Here is a 24,041-nt window from a genome sequence, read left to right on the forward strand (position 1 = left end):
TTTTACAGTTGAAAACTGCTGTATGTTTACAGTAAATTTCTGTTAAATAAAACAAATGTATTGTAAACATGTTTACAGTAAATTACTTTAAAAATAGCAGTCGTAAGTGTAAATTCCTTTACAGTAAACTACTGTGTATAATAAATATACTGTAAAACTAACTACATTCTATTTCCGTAATAAACATAAAACAACTGTATTAAATATAATAGTATTTTATTGTAAAGTTCAGTTTTACAGAAAATTACCGGCAGCTGTGGTTGCCAGAACTTTACCGTAAAAAACACGGTAAAACACAAAAGACATTACAGTTGTTTGCCACAGATTTTACAACAATCAATCAGGTTTTTGAATTGCAAAATGAACTAGTAAATACAGTCTATAGCAACTGAAGGCACAAACTATAATTATTAGATTTTAATGAAACTACATACAGGGACTGTGTTAAAACAGTTTGAGCTGATCCAATAACTTGACCAGTGTACTCACAAAGGCGTGTTGATGTTGGAAATAAAATGTGTCCATATATAAAAGTAAGGATAATCAATGAAGACATATACTGTACATCCATCAGGGCTGCTTGCTCTGGTTGAACAATAGTATTGAGCCCACACTTGACGGAAGACACAGGACTGTGTATGTTCCAAACTTGAAATGTAGTACTGCTTGAAGTCTTGCATGTAGTCACTATTTCAATATGGACTGGCATGATCTCTCTGCAGAAAACAGACACAAAGACAAGTTAGTTCAAGAGAAATATGCTTGAACTGAAATAAACTCAGTCTTCTTTTCTTTAATTGATTACCAATGAACTGCACACAAGCAACACCATAGAATTTTGTAGGCCACTTTAATAATAAATACAATAATTAATAATCAATATTAGGGCAAAAGATTGAAATAGACACATCTCAGCACTGAGCTATCATAAGTATTTGCTTCACTCTGTCAGCTTGGAGCCTAAATTCAACAATTCACACAATTTGTACTAAATCATCAGATAGGAGTCATCAGATACAATCCTAGTCATTCTTACAAAAAAATACAATAAAGTTTTCTAGGTTGAGTAATTGCTATAACTATAATAAAATAATTGTTTTTAAAAATATATATTTGTAGAAAAACTAGTTTAAATATAAAGTTGATAAAATATTTACATTGTGTGCCATTTTTGCTTTAAACTGCAATTAAAGATCTGTGTTGACAGTACATTTTTCAAAAGAGTATACAAACATCATTGTCTGCTATAAAGAGTCTTTTACTTTATCTTTTATCCCAAACCATTATTTTTAGTGTGTGGTCATAATTAAAGGGACAGTTGAACAAACAATGAAAATTTTGTCAATAATTACTCACCTTCATGTTGTTCTAAAACCTTAAGACTTCTGTCCATGTTCAGAACACAAATTATTATTATTTTTATTTAATCTAAGAGCTCTTTCTGATCCTCCCACAGATAGCAATGCTCCTTGTGTGAAGCAATGATAATACTTTTGGGAAACATTTTCAACAACACTTCTGATGTATAACATGGTACACTGGGAGCATTACCCAGTGTATATCATAACACCAGTTACATCATCATAACATTTTTATTTAACTACTGATTACATGTACTTATTAAGGGAGGATAAGAAAGTTCTTGGACTAAATATAAAATATATTTTAGTGTGTTTAAAAGATGAACAAAGGTCTTTCGTTTTTAGAACTACATGAACATAATAACAGAATTTTCTTTTTTAGATGAACCATTCCTTTAATGCATTATGCTAATATATTATTATAATCACAGTGTTGCAGGTATTGTTAATGCTGTTCTGTTGTCAACTATTGTTGTTTATTGATATAAAATTTGATGGTAAACACTATAATCTAAAGTTGTAAAATGATGTTAATAGACAAAAAAATCGATTAACTCGAGGAAATCATGTGGCAAAGTAAAAGTATTTATTAATATACTTTTTAGGGCGACATGGTAGCGCAGTGGGTAGCACGATCGCCTCACTGCAAGAAAGTCGCTGGTTTGAGTCCCGGCTGGGTCAGTTGGCATTTCTGTGTGGAGTTTGCATGTTCTCCCTACGTTCGCATGGGTTTCCTCCGGGTGCTCCGGTTTCCCCCACAGTCCAAACACATGCGGTATAGGTGAATTGGGTAAGCTAAATTGTCCGTAGTGTATGAGTGTGTATGGGTGTTTCCCAGTGACGGGTTGCAGCTGGAAGGGCATCCGCTGCGTAAAACATATGCTGGATAAGTTGGCGGTTCATTCCGCTGTGGCGACCCACAATAAAGGGATTAATATAGGGACTAAGTTAAAAAGAAAATGAATGAATAAATATACTTTTTACGCTTTGATTAATTCACATTTTAAAACATGAATTAAATAAATAGTTTTACAATTGTCTATTTATTTGTCCATTTAAATGGTAATTTATGTAAATTTTTATGCTTCAATTATTAAATTGATAATTTGCTTCTTCATTTTATTTCTGACCAGCACTCCTGCTCCTCTATATAAATACACCTACTGTAGCTAAAACATAAATGCACCATTTATTTAATTTGTGTATTTATACTGTGTATCTTTTTTTAATTACAAAAATGAAATGATGAAATAACAATTTTTATCACCCACGACTGCTTGAGTCTACCTAGCATTTGTTACACCATACTATAACACTGCTTACCATCAATTATCCTTAAGACTGGCGTCTGACTGGGTCCAGACTTGACTGAAGAGAGGTCTCTTACACACAGGATACAATGTTCAGAAAACCGGAACTTTTAGAAGGTCCTCTCTGTGAACAGGGGAAAAGAAACAAAAAAGGAACAATTCTAACATTAATAGTTATTAAATAAATATAACTAATTTTAGCATTTACACAATAGCTACAGTAAATATTGCTGCAGTTTCGAAATATTGAGCAGTTTGTGTTATTTCCAACTCAAAAGAATAATAATAATAATGTAAACAATGTACATAAATATAATACAATTTAGCTGAGATTTTCTTTACTCTTTTTTTTTTTTTAAACACAAACTTTACTAAGATGACAATGTGATGAATGTGTGGTAATATTGTTCTGTAAATGTGCAAGACAACTTTAGCAATATAATTTTTTATTATTTTTTAAAAGCTAGCATAAAATTAAGTTAAATATAAACTAAAATAAAATTACACTTCAGTTGAGATCAAGCATAAAAATCTGTTTTGAGATTGTAAATTAGGACAATCCACTGCTATACAAGGAAAGATTGGAAACACGTTTGGGTTGTAATAAAATACTCTTTTAATGAAAGGTAATTTTAGTTCTACAATTTTGTGATACCAACCGAGTAAGGTTAGTTGAGCAACTGACCAAACAGTAGCATGTATGATCTGACAAATTGATGCATGGCAGTTAATTTAAAAGCTTATAATTTATATGTACTCACTGAAGCTTAGAGCCTGGCCACACCCCGTTTCTGCAAAGTTGGAAGCACCGAATTGCTCATCTGTGTAAGGTAAAGCAAGAGTTAAATAGGTAATTAGTACTTTTAAATTGATGTTTAATAATCAACAAAACTTACCCAAATTTATACTTGAAAGGACTCTTATCCAAATAGAGACTTGTCAGGAAAAGAGAGTCCTTGTGTTCAAACTCTGGCAGACATAAGAAAATATATTGTCCTAAATAAGACAAAAATGTTTCAAGCATATCTTTCACTCTTTTAAAAGCAGTATGCACACTACATGTACTAAATAAATGGCTACATTTAGGGAAAAACAACAGCTGTGCTTCACAAGCCGCTCAACAAGTTCAACACAACACATACCGTTATTGCAGCAACCAAAGTTGCAATCCTGATCTCTTTCCATTGTTTCCTGATGAACTTTAGTGTTGCTGTTCAATAAAGTGGATACAACAAAAATGTCTCATTAAAAGTGAAATTTTTAAAAAAATAAACATTATTAAAAAAAAAGTATTAATTAACACTTTTTGTCCAGAAATGTGTTTCCTTGAAGTCATCATCTAGTGAAGGTTGAATGCAGTGCCTGAAATGTGTTAGAAGATAAAAGCTTTAATTTTACACAATATGCAATATTTAGCTTATAGAATGTGTTTACACATGCTGTTTTGTGTAAAAATAATTACATAAATATTCTCAAGTGTTTAGTTTACTTACTTTTACGTAGATTCTTAGATTTTAGCAATCCCACCAGTCATTAACTTAATCTGAAGTGTCACAATAATCACTGAAAAAAAGGTGTCTGGAAAGCATTTTCCAAAAGGTTTATTAAACTCCGCATGTAATCAGCCAAACACTCTGAACTCCTTGCTAGTACCAGAATATTTTGAAACAAAAAAAATAAATTAATAATAATTATAAATGCCAAAATCATAAGCATATAACACTATGTGCAGGGAGTATAATGAATTTGTTTTGTAACATCTTTAGAAAAATAAATTTAGTATATAAATTTGCTCTTTCCCTCAATGAAAACTAGAAAAAAAATGGAACAAATGCAGCCTTTAACAAAAATGTCTGTTACATTGTACTTTTAACAAAATCTGGAATAAGCCAGTTTACCAATTAAACAAAAACAATGCTCAATAAAACATTATCATTAACCCAAATACTAAAAGCGTACTTTCTTTGTTGGTGGTTAACAGATAAGGTAAACTGAAAACTCAATTAGTGGTGTATACGTGTTGTGTTAACACTTCAAATGATGTGAACTGAAAGTCCATATTTAACATGCCTCTCTCCACTCATGATCTGAGAGATCTGCAATGAGTGTGAGGACTCTTGGATTCACTGTTAGCTGTTTCTTGTTTTTCTTAGTTTCCACTTTTGTGCCCTTCTCAGGATTGATGTTGAAGAAACACCTTTATGAATGCAAGAATTCAAAATTAACCACTAGATTAAGTGATTTGTTTAAAATAAATAAATAAATAAAATTATTTACCTCTGAATAAACTCAAGTGTGGAGCCCAGACCCACAGGATAGTGAATGTTGAGGCAGTAGTAGGTTGCAAACATCATGCAAACAGCCGAGATGAAGGTGGAGATGTATTCGTTGACAATTTTCTGGTCAACACTCAGCATGAAATGCTTTGCAGCATAACATGATGTTCCTGCAAGAAAACATAGTTAGAAAATAACTATTACACATGTATTACACATGAGCTCTGACTCCTTCAAAAAAACAGATCAACTTACCGCATACAATGATGCATGGAGTCACAGGTAAGCCTTCCACTTGTACTTCTTTTGCCATACAAGTTTCTTCCACATAGAAGAACAAGTCCTCCTCTTTTTCATTAAAGTAGGAGAGGATGAGGAGCACCAGATCTTTTACATCTTCTGAGCAGCCCTCCAGCTGTCCTCTCAGAATTTTCAGCTTTGTGGCCGCTTGCAAAACATGTTTGCTTTTTTCTGCACAAACACTTCTCATGAAATCTAAAACACGTTTTCCTTTTTTTTCAACATTACTGAGGAAAGTCTCTTTCAGGGAAACACCAGTTAATTCATGAAAGTGAACTGCCATGCCAACTTCCTTGAATAAGAAAGGCCACTCTTGCATGAGGAATTGCAGATCGGTTCCACTGTTCACTGATTTACGCTGGGAGAAGTATGTGCACTTCATGAGATGTTTTACCTCCTCTGTGTTGAAGGTTGCCTGTTCAAATATCACTTTCATTTTCTCTTTTTTCTCTTCTTGGCTTTCCAGTGTCTCACTCACTGGCATAAACTTCATTTCCCACTTTATGCAGCCATATGTGTCCTGAACAGCTGCCCTCTGTTCAGCTGTGATTTCATCTGGGTCAAATTCATCTGACCCCCGTCTGCGCTTTAATATTCTTGGTACTGAAGACCGCTTTACATTTTCAATTCGTGCTTGCAGCTGCTTGACGAGTGAGTGATATCCTGTTCCTACCACATCACCTTCTATAACATCTTGCAGTGACAGTGGATACTTTGCTACCATTTTCTTCGCAACCTCTGTGGAGGATTGTTTACCAGGAGAAGAAGAGGCATGCATCATTTCAGCAACTACAATTCGGATCATTTCTCTGCGTAACTTTGAGCTTGGCCTTTTCCCTCTCTCCAAACTCTGCATTAAGGCTTCTGGGAGCTTCTCCCATGGAATCTGGAAGCTGTCGACCCAATCTGCAGTAGCAATCATGTGTCTGGGTGATGGTGAGGGTGAGGGTGAGGAAGACAGTGAGACTGAGGAGCACGCTGAGGACACTTGAGAGGTCAATGTTGACTGACTATGGAATTCAGTTGTCTCTGCTGTAAAATAAATTGAAATTTAAATGTACAGAATGAAATTTGTTTTTTTATCTTAACTTACAAGTAAATGTAACTTTCTGCATAATGTACTTACTGGATTGTTTCCATGCAGCCAACAGTTTTCTAGCTTGAACTGGTCTCAGTACTGTGAGCAGATCAGCTTCCTTAATATACTGTAAATCTTCAGTGGCTCCCACACCTAAAGATTGTAATGTCTCCAATACAATATTTAGATTTGAGGTTGGTAGGTCTGGTAACACATTAGTAATGGCACTGCTTATGTTGCTTGGCTCTACGTCATCCATTCTGAGTAAAAAAATGTAAAAAGACAAAAAGAAAAAAAAAACTTTCAATTTTGACAGCACAAGACATAATTAGTGTGACAAAACACTGTGTTTCAATGGAACCAGTCGTTGTCCATCTTTCATGTAAGCAGCCAATGGATAGAAATCAATCATGTCACAGATGTTAAAACACTGGATCATTTCATTGTCTTTCCTCACTGAGTACACATGGTACTGAGGAAGGAATTCTGCTGTGTACATTGACACCAAAAGATAAACGGTGTTGTTTTTTACCAAAATGAGCACAAGTTCACCAAATTCCACCAAGTCAGTATACCCTGTGACAAGGAACTGTCCTTTCTTGTAGGCTGTTCCTTTATAAACCATTTCTACTGTGACAGCTGTGTTGGTATCAGTGAAACCATATTGTCTGACTGCATCCTGAATGCCTTTACTGTACAGTGTTGAGTAGAATGGAGAACCACCTTTAATTTGCAAAACAGCCTGTCTATTGGAGCCTGCTGATAAATAAGCCTGCAACATCTGATGTCTGTTAGACAAAGTGAGACCAAGGTTTTTGAAATTCCTCAAATTTCTTGCACATCTTTTGAAATAGCTATGCTTGCTTTCGAAACGCATTGTCCACAATCTAATCAAGGGGCCAAATTTCAGAGTCAGTGCTGGATAATGGCGTAAGTAATGATGCTTAGGTCTCAGCTTAGTTTCGGGGAATATAGATGTTCTGGATTCTAAATACTCTTCAATAAGGACTTCAAGATATGCAATTTGAGGAACAGAGATTTTCTGAGCACATACCATGTCCACAATGTCTTTCAGCTGCAGAGTCAGCTGCCACACATCATCTGCTGCATCTTTCACTTGATCACCAATTATGAGAGGCATCAGTCTTAAAAAATTCCAGTTCTGTATTGCATTTCCAGTGAGCTTACCTGCTTGAGGGTTGACCTCACATGGCTTAGCAGCAGCATCTGAGGCACAGTATTTGAACTGTTTAATACGCCTGTTCAATGTAGAGTATGTGAACCATTTTTTTTTTTTTTATGAAGTATTTCAGATACAGTGCCACATCATATGACAAAACACCCTCAAATATGTCGTGTCCCACACAAGGTGGCAGACCAGGCTGACACACATTAAAGTATTTCAAAGTATTGAATTCTGACCTGAATTTTACTCCTTCCACGTCTTGTGCTCCTTCTGCTTGGATGCGGTCAATTGCTGAGTTATAGTTTTGAATTGTCCGGGCTGGTCCACACAGATTTGGATCACCCTGAAATTCAGATCGAGTAATTAGACAATATCTACAGAAATGTTCTGCACGGCTGAAATTTTCAGAGAACCCACCAATGCAGTGGGATCCTAAATTATCGCCGGCAATGCAATAGACCGTTCCTTTTACTACGGTTTCATCTGAAACAGGAATTCCATTCTCCTCCAAATACTTTAAGTCTGCTAGTAAATTAGAGAACACCTTAGCATGCCCAAATTCTTTAAAATCTTTTTCTCTGCACAATAAAACAAGTGACATGTGGTTTGTGTCTGACCTTACATGAAGTGGCAAATTAGCTACAGATAAATAAACAGCTAATATTTTATGTCTTGTCTTTGCAGAGCCTAAAGGATTAACAACTTCAAATGCATCCTGATACAGTACTAGTTTTAGGCCTGATGGATTCTGAACAAAAAATTCATTTGATTTGAACATCTGGCCATCAGTAACATCAGTTAAAACATCTGTGGGTGTGTCAGTGGGGTGCTCCTCAGACATACAATCCTGCCACATATCAGACTGCAATAAGCATTTTAAAGTCTCTTTGACTGGCACATAATAGGCAAACCTATCTTTTCTGTTCTCATCCCTTCCTAACAAAACAGTCTTAGGCTCCACATAATTGAAATTTTTTTTGAAACACTGAGCTCTTGTGTGTGCAGTCCTCATTGGCCCTGTATGACATGCAGAAAACAGATCAGATTCCTTGACAGACTGACAAATTTTGGTGATCTCATCTTCTGTTAAGGATGTTTCATTCTTTAGCTGTGAAGCAAGTTTACTTAAAGTATATGTCTGACCCAACTCGTGTATATTTTGAATCTCCTCAACAATGTTCTGTGTGGTTGAATCAGGCACTAAGAGCTGCCCTTGCAGTTTTAAGTAAAATAAACAAATATTTTTAAGAAAAAGATCGTTGAAATCGTCGGATGTATCTACATCACATTCAAATTCATGGCCACAGTCATGTGACGTTAATTCGGTTGTTACAGATTGTGAAGATGACTGATAAGCCGACGAGTCTCTGTACAAGTCACTAATTGTGCTTTCTGTGAAATGTTTGTGTTTCCGTGACATGTGGGAGGTAAAGGAAGATTTAACTTTAAAAGCATCTGTGCATCCTCTTACTGGACAACTCACAACACGTCCTTCTACAATGTGGTCTTTCAAGTGTGCTATTAGAGATTTAGCATCTTCACACTGTCGATCACATAACGCCATTGCACATTTAATAGGCATAACATCTGTCCCGACAGCAACGTTAACAGGCGCATTTACGTTATGTTTTCTGTAAAAATGAGCCTTAAGCGATGCATATGTACAGAAAGTCTGTTTGCATTCGGCTGCAAAGCACTTAAATAAACGCGGTTCATTTCGGTGAAGTTTGCAATGTATTACATAAGCCCTCAATGATTTGACTGACTTGCCACAGAAATTGCAACTCAACATCGCTAATACTGATTCTGTAAAAATGTACTTTTAGTGTAGAACCGTGTTGTCAAACAGACTTACCTCGTTAGCAGGGAGTTAGCAGGTGCCAAAGGTTTGCACTAAGCATCACAAGTTGAAGAGCGGGCGCGCTAAATCGGCGGCTGAAATATAAAATGTCGACAGTTCACTTTAGCTCATTGGGCGGTGCTATTCCGCCATTTTAAACGGTGTGCGCGCTCATTTTTCGCCAACTGAAATATAAAATAACGTTGACAGTTCACCTTCGTTTACTGAGTGGTGCTATTACTACATTTAAATATGCACTTTGAATAGTATAAATGTTCGTAATTTATACTCAAGTTAACAAGTAATTGTTAAATAAATACACTTTGCGTCAGACAAAAAGTCTTCCCCCAACTTCACAATTTGCAAGTTACCCTATGAAAAAATTTAAAATAGGCATTGGACTCACCACTTGCATTGCATGCAGATCGTGATTTTTTTTTTCTCTGCATGTGTGTTCATGTTTTTTACAGAATTTTTAAAACATGCTGTTTAATAATAAATAATCAATAATAAAACACATTTCATAATTAAAAACACTTTCATAATTGTCTTCATAATTCATCTTTTATTTTTGCTCATTCTAGCATCTTTTATTTCAACCTTTTATTTCAGCCTTTAACCTATATAGTTGTGATTAAATACAAAGTAATATGAAAAATCTAATATTTTTACAACATGATTACATAGTGGGCAACACGGTGACGCAGTGGGTAGTGCTCACAGCAAGAAGGTCACTGGTTCGAGCCCCGACTGGGCCAGTTGGCGTTTCTGTGTGTAGTTTGCATGTTCTCCCCGTGTTCACGTGGGTTTCCTCCGGGTGCTCCAGTTTCCCCCACAGTCCAAAGACAAGCAGTAGTGTATGTGTGTGAATGAGTGTGTATGGATGGACCCAGTAATGGGTTGCAGTTGGAAGGGCATCCGCTGTGTAAAACATATGTTGGATAAATTGGCGGTTCATTCGGCTGTGGTGACCCCTGATGAATAAGGGACTAAGCCGAAAAGAAAATGAACGAATGAATGATTACATAAAGGTCGATATATTTGTATTTTTACAATTATATCTTGAATTTGTTTTTCATTGCCTTTAGCAATTAAATCTCAGATTTGATCCATAGGGCCTATTTAATGAACAATACACAAAAGTACAGTAAATGACAGAATATTATAACATTTTACATTAAAGACTCAAATAAAACAGCATATGCTGGTGATGTAGCCTATGTTTTGATGCCCGTATTCTGGTTTCAATGTAATATCTTGGCCCTGACCACCATTGAGACCAGCAAGACCAGCATTGAAACCAGCATACCTTACCAGCATATGCTGTTTTTTGTTTTTGTTTTTCAACAAAGTGGATGGTTTGACCAAAAAAAAAAATAAATATGTCATTAATCATTTTCGGAACAGAAATTAAAATACTTTGGATTTTAACATTGTAATTTGTGGCGTAAGAACCCTTGCTGTCTATGGGAGGAACTACGATTAAATCCAAAATATATTAATTTGTGTTCTGAAAATGAACAAAGGTCTTACGGGTTTGGATTTTTTTCTTTTTGAGTGAACTATCCCTTTTATTTGACTAACATATACCATTCTTTTAACCTCTTGTTACTGTAGAATTTAAAGTAAGTTTCTGTTGAATTTTTGAAGGTTTTATATTGTAAATTTTATAGTACACATCAACAAAATGTGTTTTTACACAGAATTATACTGTTGATTTTAGGGTAATTACTTGCTTGAGAAGTTACGGTATTTTTTTATTTATTTCACCAAAAAAATATATTTTTACTGTAAAAAGTTGTATTTATTACATATTAAAAGAGTAAAAATTAAAGTTATGTACTCTTTCTTAAATTACGGTGATTTAATGTATGTAATACAGTCATATACTATTTTGGTTTAAATAGTCTTTTACTGTTGCTGCTTTACAGTTTTTTACTGTAGTTTTCACTGACATTTTTTACAGTGTAGGAGAGATATGTGTATTGCAGGGCTGATATGCAATGTTTGTCATTGTGTAGTCTTCAACGGATGTGATAATGTCAGCAGAGCTGTGTCGTGGTAGGGCAGAATAACATTTCCTACAGCATCGGTTCCCTTATGAAACTGCCCAGCTCAATAACAGAAATGTGTCCCTCTTTCCTCTCTTCAATGTAACAGCACAAGCTTTCAGCACGTTTCCCACCCTCTCTCCTCCTCCCAGACATGCTGAAATCTCACTCCATTAGTCACATCCATTACTTCTGTTTCCTTCCCTGTCTTCTGTACTCGGCTCATTTTTCTTTTAGGAATGGAGGAGACTAACATGTGCTTTCCTCATTCTGTCTCCTTCATCTCAGCCTGGTGTGGTTATGAATTTAGGACTATAATCACCATTGAGCCCTTGTGTGAAATATACCTGCACCTGTCCTGGTGGCTGCCCTGTCTGTGTGCTCACCGAGCTGCATGTGTGTTGCATGATGTAAATCGATGCAATAACTTGATGTGATTAACCTCCTTATGCTAGTCTCTATGCTAGAGTTCTACTCTGGCCTACTGACTGAATATGAATCAGTTTTAGTATTAGATAGCCCAGCTTTAAATATAATAATTCTCATATGAAAACCCACAAAATTATAAGAATTATAATTTTAATTAAAATTTTATCTTATAATTATATTATAAGATTATTAGAAATTAATAGTTTCTTAAAGGTGCTGTATGTACATTTTTGACTCTTCTAAAGCATATAAACACAATGTTTGCAGATATTTAAGAAACACGCCAAGTGAACATTCTGAAAAACAATGCTGAAGTCAAATATTCTGCTTTGAAAATGTATTTTCCGTGTCAGAACGTCTGTCATTGTTTTGGTAATTTTAATCTGCTGTGACAAAGGATGCTGTCACTAGCCTGCGGCAAAACGGCATATAAACTTTTCCTCACACACAGCCATTAAAACCCCACACTCCATACTCACCGTCAGCCGATCACAGGGTGCACACTGTGAATTGTCGGGGACAATTAAGTTAAAGGGGTTTATAAAAACCATAAAATATAAAAAATAATTAGTTATGGTGTAAAGCTTTATAGTATGCAAATGGAGTGTACATATATCAAAATGTTGATCAAGGAAGTGTTTATGGATATATTTACCTGATGCTTACCTCCTGTGACGGTATGAGCTATTCCATACCAGTCTCCCCTGCTATTAAAAGGCCAGGGTAAGCACATATGTGGTGGGGTGCAGGAGTAAGGTTGTGGAGTTGTGAAGCAGTAGGTTAATCTGATTCCTTTATTTGTAGAAATAAAACATTAGCCAAGTGTTACTTGTCTTGTAAATATGTTTTTGTTTTGTTTTGCTGGCTAGTGGCTATTACTTTTAGGAGGATTTTTTTTTTCACTGAGCACAGGGAAAAGCACTTTGCACCACAGTGCTATTTCAACTGTGCTATTTTTTTACTTTTTCTTTTTTATTTTTTGAAGATTTGGGACCTTAAAAAAATGGTCTCCGTGACACCTGCCCAATGCCACTTTAGCCAATTATTTTTCAGCACCTTGGCTTGCCTTGATGGAAAATCGCGTATTTCATTTATTTATTTATTTAGAAATGCTCTCAAAGCATGCACCTTTGACTGAAATGCAACCTTCAGTGGACAGGTGACAGATTCAGAGTTCCATATGAGATTATTAATTAGCAAATGATATAAATATAATGAACGCAAACATTAGGTGAGCAGGCAGGCACGTGCACACATAGGCCTCAACCTGTGCAGAGCACATGCCCTTTTTAGTCTTGGATAGAAAGTGCCCTTCCAAAATGATCAAAAGTGCCCCCGCGACGCGGCACACCTTCGGTCCCGCCCTTCAGTAGGCGCGCTACAACACCGCTCCTGAGTACGCGTGCGACAACACAGCTGATCAGTACGCGCGTGACAACACAGCTGATCAGTACGCGCGTAATAACACCGCTCTTCAGTATGCGCGCATCCACTCTGCAGATCTGCAGCACCCCCCCCCCCCCCTTCAAAAAATGTATCCTGCACATGCCCTTTGGACGGTCTCTGCACGGGCCTGTGAGCAGGTACATTAAAGCCACGTGGTTTATTTATTTTCAAGATCTAAGGTGAACTAGCTGCTGCTGCTTTCAGTATATGGCAATACATGTCATGTAAATGGCATTCAAACTCACATTGTTAGAATTTAACACTGAATAAAGCACATGAGGTGTACCTGAGGTGATCATTGTCAGTTTTCTGTTGTTCACCTGTGAGAAATAAAAGTCTTTTCTAATATATCAATTGGAGGACTTGGTTAGAACAAAACCTCCCTTTAAAATGAAAAATATTCTGTCTATCGGGTGTCGTTGCTTTTATTTAGAACACGGTTTAAATCACTCACCCCCCTCCTTGCTTTTGTTTTAATCCAGGAGTGCAATATCTAGTTACCACTGGGATTCAAACTTACATACTGCACTTTTCATTTTCACTCGTTTATTTACAAGGAATCAAAAGATTTAATTGTATAACTAGTGAGATTTGTTTCTTTATAAAATGGTTTGTGTGTAAGATGTTGTTATTGTTTTATTGTTGTTCTTTTATTGTTATTATTGTTTAAACAATTTACCTTAAACTTCTAAGGATAATTCTTGTTAGATAAGTGCCTAAAACAAGAAATAAATGTAATAGGATAAAAGAAAAATTTCAATGAGAGCAAAATTTCCACAAGCACATTTTTAACGTGTTTAAGTTGTTGACACAAATTAATGCACTGATAAACAGATAGTGGCTTGGTATGGCAATCATTTCTGTAAATGCTGTACTGATTGTAATATATTTGTACTAATTTTACTGTACTTAAAGTGAGTTTTTGCTGTGGTTAGTCGTCGCATGAGAGGGCTGATGAACATTTTTTAGCCTTGACACGTTTCCTCAGTCATCAATTTTTCTGATATGATCTTGCAGAGCAATTCCATTCCCAACAATACAAGTAGAAATATAGGGACTAGTTTTCTCAAGTCTGATAGAAATGACTATCATAAAACCTGTTTAAGAGGAGGATTTAAAGGTCTGAATAGCCTTGGTGGTGTAGAGGAATCTGAGAAGAGCTCCTGACCAGTAAATGAGAGATTTATTGATGGACAGCAATGCTTTCACTCAAGGCTGCTTTTTGTGGATCTGTGCATTGCAGACATTGTAAATAACATGTTGATCAATATTTCCTCTTTACAATCTTAAGACGAATAAGGGGTTACAAGTAATTCTGAGCTTAAGTCATCAATCATATTACTGTGAAGACAGTGATTCAGTTGTCTGTTAAAGCTTAAAATTCCTCCCAAATATGGCCTTTCTCATAATCTGTGTTGTGCTGTGTGTTGTGTAAAGAGATATTGTGCAAATAATTATATCACACTTACATTTGTCCGTACTCACACATAGTAGCTCTTTATAAATACAACTTTTTCATTCATTCATTCATTTTCTTGTCAGCTTAGTCTCTTTTTTGATACGGGGTCGCCACAGCGGAATAAACCGCCAACTTATCCAGCAAGTTTTTACGCAGCGGATGCCCTTCCAGCCGCAACCCATCTCTGGAAAACATCCGCACACACACACACTCATACACTACAGACAAATTAGCCTACCCAATTCACCTGTACTGCATGTCTTCGGACTGTGGAGGAAACTGGAGCACCCAGAGGAAACCCACGTGAACACAGGGAGAACAAACTCCACACAAAAACGCCAACTGATCCGAGGCTCGAACCAGCGACCCAGCGACCTTCTTGCTGTGAGGCGACAGCACTACCTACTGCACCACTGCTTCGCCTACAACTTTTTGGGTAGTTGCTTTTATTTTTTAAAAACCCCAAGCTTTTGTTTTGCCTACTAAAGGACTGTGGGAATGAATTCTCATTCCTACCTCCTCTGAAGAACAGAAAGTATGTAAAACAGTGTGAAATCCATTAGTCATTTTTACAGGAAGCTACACAGAATTTGGCTGTGGTGGTCTTATTCTTCCTCACTGTGGCTGCTGCATCACAGAAAAAATGTCTCTAATTAAAATATTTTGATTAACTTGGGCCGAGCATTTGTATGGTTTGTTAGAGGTTCATTATAAGTTGAGGGTGCTCTGCAGCTCCCTCAGGTTATCAGCTATTGTCACTATCCTCATTGGCAATGGGCTGTTTAAGAGGAAGCTGCTTAGCTTTTAATGCTCCTTCACAGAGTAGGATTTGAGCTTTTATTTTACAACCAGCTGGTTTAAAGCTGAAGTGTGGTGTTTTTTTTAATACAACATATTTTACTATAATAGTAAGTGGCAGTTGTAAGTAAGCCATTTAAAGTATGGTATAAGTATATTTAAGGTATACACTGTACATTCATTCATCCGTTTTCTTTTCAGCTTAGTCCCTTTATCAATCTGGGGTTGCCCTAGCGGAATGAACCACCAACTTATACAGCATATGTTTCATGCAGCAGATGCCCTTCCAGCTGTAACCCATCACTGGAAAACAACCATACACTCCCATTCACTGTACATGTGATATCAAACATTGCGTCCTGACCAGTGCAGCATAATTGACATTGAACACATTATCTTTGAGAACAACGAAGACCATTAGGTCTACTCTGGTTGCAGGGTTGTGGGTCCTAAATCCTTATATGCTTAAATGTGACATTAATATACTGACAAAAAAAAACTTATTTTGTACAAATATAACTGATGTAATGAATATGCATTTGTAAATCAAGACAATGCAAATTCTCTTGTACAATAAAATGAAATACAACAAGATGAAATAAAATGAAATGTGTGGCTACTGAATGTAATGGAAGCACTCTCAACATTGCCACGATTAAAAGGTCCGTTTAATTTTCTGTTAAGAAAAATCTGACTACACTGCTCAAATAGTCTCTCAGATTAAATCTGAGCCAGTGTTAATTTTGTTGATAAAGGTTTTTACCATAATTTTCGTAACGAACAAGTCACAAGTGATGATGATGACAAACATAATAATATATACTGACTTTTCGTTGTCTAATAAAACGAGACAAGAATGTGATTGAGGGGTGTTTTTTGGAAAATAACCAATCAGAATTAATCTTTGTGTGTGATGCATGATGCGCAAACACACATTCGAAAAGTAACTGCTCCATTCTGAGCATATGCATGCTTTACAAATAAGACCCCTAAACTAAAGAAGTTGAAGCTACTGTATATTTGCCTTTAACATTTCAGAATGGGGATCACTCGAATAGGAATGATCACATTTGAAGGTCTCTGGCATTTAAAAACTAAAACCTTTGCTGTTTTTAGTATATACTGACGCCTTATAGGTTACATGTGGAAGTATGCTAAAGGACTTTTAATTTGTCAGTAACCTGGGTTAAGCGCTTCCAGTGAACTCTATGCCATTACAAAATTGGCATGTTTAAGGTCAGTTTTCTTTAAAAATCCGCGATCTCCACTGGCTGAGTGATATTCAATATAAAGTGGGTCTCAGATTGTACAAGAAGCTCTGCATTAAATTACATTTTCCCGGCAATGTCTATGAACATTTATTTTACCCCAGTATATTCAATGGAGCACTAGCCTGTCGATTCTGACGGCACATGCGAGTAAACAGCTTTTCGTCTCATTTTACACTTGAGCAACTAAATCAATTTTATTTTATTTACATTACAACATCAAGGAAAAAGTCACATTTATCCTTCACCGGAAGTTTATCAGTATGGGAAGAAACACTTGCTCTGCATATACCATGTTATACACAGTAGTTGCTTTATTGTATGTATGTATGTATATATATATATATATATATATATATATATATATATATATATATATATATATATATATATATATATATATATATATATATATATATATATATATATAGAAAGAAAGAAAAAAGATTGAATAAGATGGCCTTTCAGCTTTCAAGTGCACCTGTCCATTTTTAAACTGCTCTTTTTTTTCTAAAGGATATGAATAATAAACAACAGCCATTCAACTGAAAGGTGGAGAGAGAGAGACAAAAAAGAGAGAGAGGAAAGGAGTTTCTAAGAGAGAGTTTAGCCAGGCGTTTAGTGGCTGTTTTCACTCTCAGTTTGGCACAGGCAGTTGGCCACACTTGAGTGCTTTTCTGACAGACATCGGAGAAGCTGTTAATTCTCTACATGAAACATGAAGGCTTGCCCCGACACTTCATCACCTCCGAGATGAGACAAGCACCTCCATTTATGTGGTTTTGACAATGTACTATAGAGTCTCCCTAGAAAGGTGATGGGTCTTTTGTGCTACATTTTACCATATTGAAATCAAAGGGAGTGGCAAAATCAATCAACTCAGTATGCAAAGTTCTGCATGCAAATTACAAGCGAAACAGTAGTTTGTCTTTAGGCTGCTGTTATGCCATTTGATTTCCAAACTACTGCAATACTTGTATTAACCAGCATAATAAAACACTGCCACAGAACACACTTCAGCATCACTCACCAGGCATTTCACTTTGAACAGTTGAATGAACGGTTTATAGCATAATATCAATTGCTGCGTACTTTTCAGTCTGGCTTGAATTCCTAGTGCACTGGATGTCTTAAAGCAGACAATTTTGGGCTACTTTAGCCTAGTGTGTATTAGGAAAATGCATACAACCCACGGCACTGGTGGTTGTCCACGTGAATAAAATGTTCACATCAGAGCTGAATGCCATTGCTTTGGTAATTCTCCAGTTTGATGAAATTTGGACAGATTTACAGTTTGGGCACTGGGCACAGCAACAATGAGAAATTTGCATTAATTCAAGCTGGAAAATTATCAGCTTAATGCGTTTCCCACCCAAGAACTGAAGGGACTGGAATTCATTTTGGCTCATGATTTTGCTGCCCATCCTTTCGGGAGACAATTACCAGTGTGCTTCAAAAGCTGGCTTTGGGCAAGATTAGCTCCACTTCTGGGAAGGTGATGAAAGCAAATGTCTTGCTGCTGGGTTTGCTCTGCTCTGGGTCTGTGTGGCAGAAGTGAGAGAGAGAGAAAGAGAGAGAGAGGGAGGATTGCCTTTGGCCCTCATCATCTTTCAGGTCCAACCCATCGGGTTTCATGACAGGCTGTGAAAAAAAAAAGCCGTTCTTCAGATCTGGCCACGCAGCACAGATGTCCTCCTCCATGTCACAGCGGCTGGCGGATTTCGCTAACGAGGCTAACGAGGGGACGCCTCCAGGCGAGACAGGCTCCCTCGTGTTTGCATGGCAAATTTAGCAGAGATTTAATCCGTCCTGGGGTGCTGTGGCTCTCGCTGAGTGTGACTTAGAAAGATCTTTTCTAACGGGCTTAACATCCACTATGCACACTGCTGCATGAGAAATATAGCCATGATATATTTTAGCGTTAGAATTTCAAGACTCCCCGTCCCACACTTTAAAATCCATGTGTCAGAGATTTTATGATTTAAAGCCTATAATTAAAATATTTTCTACTACCCTGGATAGTTCATTCAAAAATGAGCAGTTGCTGCTACTTTCCTCAGGGCATCTAAGGTGTAGGTGACTTTATTTCTTCAGTAGAACATTATAAAGAATATTTTTAGAACTGGCTTAAAAGAAAGATTTGTTCACATAGCTGACATCACTCAAGACTCTTTGAAGGCTGCAGTATAGGTAAAAATGTTGTATAGTGTTCAGTTTCTTGCAGAGATTGATCATTTTGCCTCACAAGACCTTAGTGTAAAGAATCTATGCGTATGCATATATTTGTTTTGTCTGTAGATGTTTTTAATCTTTAATGTTCTTCTGAAGAAAAAAATTACCTATATTTTAAATAGCCTGGGGGTAAAAAAAACACACCAGTGTCATGTGTTTGCGTTGTAATTTATTATGCATTCCTATACTGTACTAACTAAGTGTAAGTACTTGCTGTAATAGCAATGCTTCATTTGTTTTAGCATCCGAAACAGCAGCAGTGTTAAGTTTGTGGCAATTCTGCATATTTAAAAGTGATCATTATTTTTGTAATTCAGCTCTGTGAAAATAATGGTGCAGAATTTCCACACTCTAGCTATTGTGTCCTTCACCTTTTAAAGGGACCAACTTTCCTACCAACTGAAACTAAAGGATATTTTAGCATTCGTAAAGGTGAACTCATGTGTTCTGTTTGTTGTTGCTTAAACAAATGTGCAACTGATGCAAACTTATTGGCTAAAGAATACCCATAATGCACTGTGGCAAAATAAATAGCAAATTAACTCCCATGTCTCACCAAAAGATGCCACCTATAGCTGAATCTATACATCAATTTAAGAACTAATGATAAAGAGGGTAATTTCTTAGAGTTATTTCATACAGTGTATTTTTTTAAATAAAGTAACAGCACGGACAAACTGCAAAAGCAGCAGGTTGCTCTAATGGCACTCTCATGCTTTAAATTCACTCACACGTATTAGTGGACTACTAATACACAAAGCTGGTATTGGAGATATCAATATTTTAGTGTCGCACATCACTACTAACCTGCGAAATTGCGTCATGTGACTGTGTGAGATCAAGCGAAGATCACAATATGACCTCTCTGTACAGGAATTTAAAAGAGAGACCAATTGCTCACCTTTTTAAAAGTCTAATCATCTTTTTTTCATCGTACTATAGAATTTAGCATTTTCAAACTCGACTGTGCCCGCGGCTTAATACAGTCTTGGGATGAACTGTAATTGCAGGACTTCCGAGTTTATTAACCATTGATTGGATGGAAGAAGATCTTAATGTGAGTCTAGAAGACAAAATGCCTGCAGAAGTCTGGCACATGCCACCAAAGTTTGTTATATCACAGTCCTCCTTGTTTTAATGGAGTTCTGAGAAAGAGACGCTGTGGAGAGAAAACCTTTTGATTGATTTATAAATGATTCAGAGTCTCTGAGTTTGTCAATTTGTACTTTTCTTTTTTCTAAAACTAGACTGTTTCTAAAGTACAGCTAATTACCGAACTCATACAAGGAGATATTTAAGATCACAAGGATGTTACACCTTCAAACACACCTTCATGCCCTTCACATTACCCAAATGTGAATCTTTCTCTGTCTCCTTAATTACTCCAAATATAATTGCGCTGTAAACACCAAATAACAATGAGCTTTTAATCACAATGTAACAGGTTATTAGACACTAATGAGGGAGCTTAATTGTTCATGTTTTGGGGGCATCTGCTTGGTCAAACCTGCATTATCCTTTCTGTTTAAAAATAGTTTGGGGGTCTCACCAGATTCATCTCCATTTTGAAAGCAACATGTTTGATATGCCCGTCCTTCAGTGAAAGTCAAGTCAAGGCAGCAGATGTTGCCTTAGCAATAATTCATGATTATCTTCAATCACTTTCTTTAACGAGCTTTTTGTCCCCATGGTGACAGAGAGAATGAGTCTCGCTGCAATACAGTGGGGGAGACAGCTGTCTATAAAAACAAAGCATCATGAAAGATTCACGTGTGTTATTACAACACTAGAAGAAAGTCAACAGTATGTGTTTTGTGAGGGATCAGTGAAGTGTGAAAGGACTTGATGTACGAAAGGGTTACGTGACTGCACTGCAGCACTACTATGGGGGAAAAAAACTTTTATTTTGAAATGCATTAGAGCTCTAGCTACTCAGAGAGGATGTAACCATGAAACAATACTTATCCTTAAAATCAACAGAGGCTATGAGCAGAAATACTACCACATGATAACGGAAAGTCTTTTTGATCTTTTTTTTTTTATCATTTTTTGAAAGTGTACTGCTTAAATCATCTCAGGAGAAACTGATATCAAAAACACATTAAAATGCTAATCGATTTGATGTCAATTCACAACCTTGACAAAAATTGACATTCGTGTTAGTCTTGACATTTTTGACACTTTTTTGGTTCTAGTGTTATGAATGTAGTTTACATGCATTATTGGGATTTAAAATCCAATGCAAATTTAGCCTTTAGCCTTTAGATAAATAAAATAGTTTTGCCTTGTTATTTTTATTATTTTAAATGTTTTGTTATCAAGGTAATCATTGGGATGTCTAATTCTAATTCTGCTCTGTACACTCCTAATTTAGATATTTACTGCAATGCCCCACAAGAAGTATGAAACCGAAATGTTGTATCTTATACATAAATAAGCCACATCCCAAAATATTTCAACGTATTTCAGTGATCCATCCTATCACGATGGAGGAGCAATAGGACAAGTACCACAGGCTCCACCTGTCACAAACATTCTTGTCATACAACAACTACAATAACAGTAATGGAATTTTTTATTATTAATAATTATTATATTGCATCATTGGCGGTGCGGTGGCGCAGTGGGTAGCATTGTTGCCTCATAGCAAGAATGTTGCTGGTTCGAGCCTCGGCTGGGTCAGTTGGCATTTCTGTGTGGAGTTTGCATGATCTTCCCGTGTTCGCCTGGTTTTCTCCGGGTGCTCCAGTTTGCCCCACAGTTCAAAGAAGTGGTATAGGTGAATTGGGTGAGCTGAATTGTTCGTAGTGTAGGAGTGTGAATGAGTGTGTATAGATGTTTCCCAGTTATGAATTGCAGCCGGAAGGGCATCCACTTCGTAAAACATATACTGTATAAGTTGGTGGTTCATTTCGCTGTAGCTACCTCTGATTAATAAAGGAACTAAGCCAAAATGAAAATGAATGAATGAATATTACATCATCATATTGGTGTCTCAGCTGTAGGAAAAACACGCTCTCAAGTGTCCATTGCTAAGCGTTTCAGCTGGCTAAATCCCTCCATACGCAACAAAATACTAGTAGTAAGAACCACATTAATTTAACACAGAGAGACTGCAATAGAACCAAACAAGTTATTAATGATGTGTTCAAATGTGTGTAAGAGATGTGTCTAATTTGTGTGAAAAATGAAGAAAATTACAGGGATAGATAAATCATTCTGGTAGCCAGATCTTTACAAAAAAACAAACCAGAACAAACCCATATAATCAACAGAAATAAATGCAGCTGGAAGGGCATCTGACTAAGCCGACAAGAAAATGAATGAATGAATGTTTTTTTCATTAGTTAATGTTAATTATTGCATTTACTAACATGAACAAACAATCAACAATACATTTAATACTGTATTAGTTAATGTTAGTTAATGTTAGTTCATGAAAATAGAGTAGTTCATTGTTCATGTTAACTCATGGTGCATTAACTAATGTTAACAAGCATGGACTTAATAATAATGCATTAGTAAATGTTCAATTATGATTAATAAATTATGTACATGTGTTGTTCATGATTAGTTCATGTTAGTAAACACAATAACTAATGAACCTTATTGTAAAGTGTTACCAGATGGTAGATGGTAAGGCACTCACCACCAGAACATGCTATGGTGCCATGATAACTCCACTCTCAGTCATCAGTGTTTCAGCCGTGAATAGTGTTTTGTGCACATGCAGTGATCATTTACGGTATTCACTTCTGTATTTAAATTTAGTTGTCACTTCTTAAGCACCACAGTGTGTGTGCATATATTTGTCCCAAAAAGTATGGCAGCATATTATCAAAATATCAGAGAACAAGTGGATATGTGATATGATCATTCTGTTTAAAGTAAATGAAAATATTCATTCTGCGTACCCAATTCGTAACACTTTACCTAAAGAAGGTGTTCATGAGAGTGTCATTACACCTTTATACACATTTATAATGTGACACCTCATGAATATGAAGGAGAGTTAACAGATTTTTATGACAACTGTTATTAAATGTAATTCACTCAGTTATGTAATTTTAAATGCAAAGATGACATTGTTTGAGATGTCTTGACATTATCAAGACAACATAACTTGTCATAAATGTGTCATAAACATTTTTGTCATAATTGTGTCATGAATAGCTTTCTGACCATTATTACGGTGGAACAAACTGAATTACATTTTTAATTTGATCCAATCATTAAGATTTCTCATAAAAAGTCTTAGTACCATATCATATAATTTTACAACATCATAACATTTGTCTTGGCAGATTAATTTATTTTTTATTTTTTTGTCAAAAAAATGAGATCAAAAGTGACAATACTCAGGTATTTTTATGAATGTTTTTCATTATCAAGTAAATTTTGCTTAATCAAATTATTTTCTTTTTATCCCAAGGGGGACCTTATTTTGAAGCCATAGTTGGAGGTAAGTGCTTAAAAACTTTTAATTATTCTTTTTACTTTCAATGTAAAAATATACAGTCACTATTTTACACTGTAAAACACAAAAAGTTAAAGTAACTCAAACCTTTAGATGAAAACGATTACAACAAAGAATTTAAGTAAAAAAAAAAAAAAAAAACTATAAAAAACTTATAAAAAAACTAATCCTAATGAGTTCCGTGAACTCAATCCATTTGAGTAAATGAAGCAATTTGAGCACAGTAAAACCTGATAAATGAAGAGAACTCAAAACAACAACAAAAAACTAATAAGTTAAGGCAACTCAAACCGTTTGAGATTGATTGCTACAAACCATTTAAGTTAAAGAACTAATTTATATGAGTACTGTGAACTTCCTCCATTTAAGTTGAAGTAATGAGGTATTTAATTAACTCATTACCTTCAACACTGAGTTCAAAACTCTTTTCAAATGAGTAGAATTAACTTTCAGTAAATTTGAGTTAACTACACTCATTTCATTTGATAAAGTTGCCTGTTGGGCTTTACAGTGTACCTGATGTGACCCTT

At 35.9% G+C, this 24,041-nt stretch overlaps 2 protein-coding genes across 4 annotated transcripts in view; one reads left to right on the forward strand and one right to left on the reverse strand.

The window, feature by feature from the left end:
* The window catches only part of gypc (glycophorin C (Gerbich blood group)), a 53,017-nt gene that overhangs the window by 25,363 nt on the left and 3,613 nt on the right, over positions 1 to 24,041 (forward strand). Inside the window, 1 exon segment of the mRNA NM_001005394.1 lies at positions 23,467 to 23,496. Coding sequence (NP_001005394.1) covers positions 23,467 to 23,496 — 30 coding nt within the window.
* Positions 202 to 11,322, reverse strand: LOC103911639 (uncharacterized). 3 transcript variants are annotated; one of them, XM_073912678.1, is made up of 11 exons: positions 7,748 to 11,322; positions 6,374 to 6,585; positions 5,203 to 6,279; positions 4,949 to 5,117; positions 4,165 to 4,868; positions 3,975 to 4,033; positions 3,814 to 3,881; positions 3,568 to 3,640; positions 3,433 to 3,492; positions 2,685 to 2,795; positions 202 to 716 (listed from the first exon to the last, which is right to left on the reverse strand). In XM_073912678.1, exons 1-5 carry the CDS (start codon positions 9,301 to 9,303, stop codon positions 4,733 to 4,735), a joined length of 3,150 nt encoding a protein of 1,049 aa, XP_073768779.1. In that variant the 5' UTR covers positions 9,304 to 11,322; the 3' UTR covers positions 202 to 716; positions 2,685 to 2,795; positions 3,433 to 3,492; positions 3,568 to 3,640; positions 3,814 to 3,881; positions 3,975 to 4,033; positions 4,165 to 4,732. The 3 variants fall into 3 exon arrangements, with proteins under 3 accessions (XP_073768779.1, XP_073768780.1, XP_073768778.1); XM_073912679.1 differs by having other exon boundaries at positions 3,814 to 4,868; positions 7,748 to 7,854; positions 9,367 to 9,471; XM_073912677.1 differs by having other exon boundaries at positions 3,814 to 4,868.

Source organism: Danio rerio, chromosome 9, assembly GCF_049306965.1.
Source record: "Danio rerio strain Tuebingen ecotype United States chromosome 9, GRCz12tu, whole genome shotgun sequence".
NCBI classification, from domain to species: domain Eukaryota; kingdom Metazoa; phylum Chordata; class Actinopteri; order Cypriniformes; family Danionidae; genus Danio; species Danio rerio.

Coding starts and splice junctions, on each gene's coding strand:
- LOC103911639 (XM_073912678.1), bottom strand. CDS start 9,303: ATGTTGAGTTGCAATTTCTGTGGCAAGTCAGTCAAATCATTGAGGGCT. Junction 6,280..6,373: donor GGCTGCATGGAAACAATCCA/GTAAGTACATTA, acceptor TTTATTTTACAG/CAGAGACAACTGAATTCCAT. Junction 4,869..4,948: donor ACACTTGAGTTTATTCAGAG/GTAAATAATTTT, acceptor GCATTCATAAAG/GTGTTTCTTCAACATCAATC.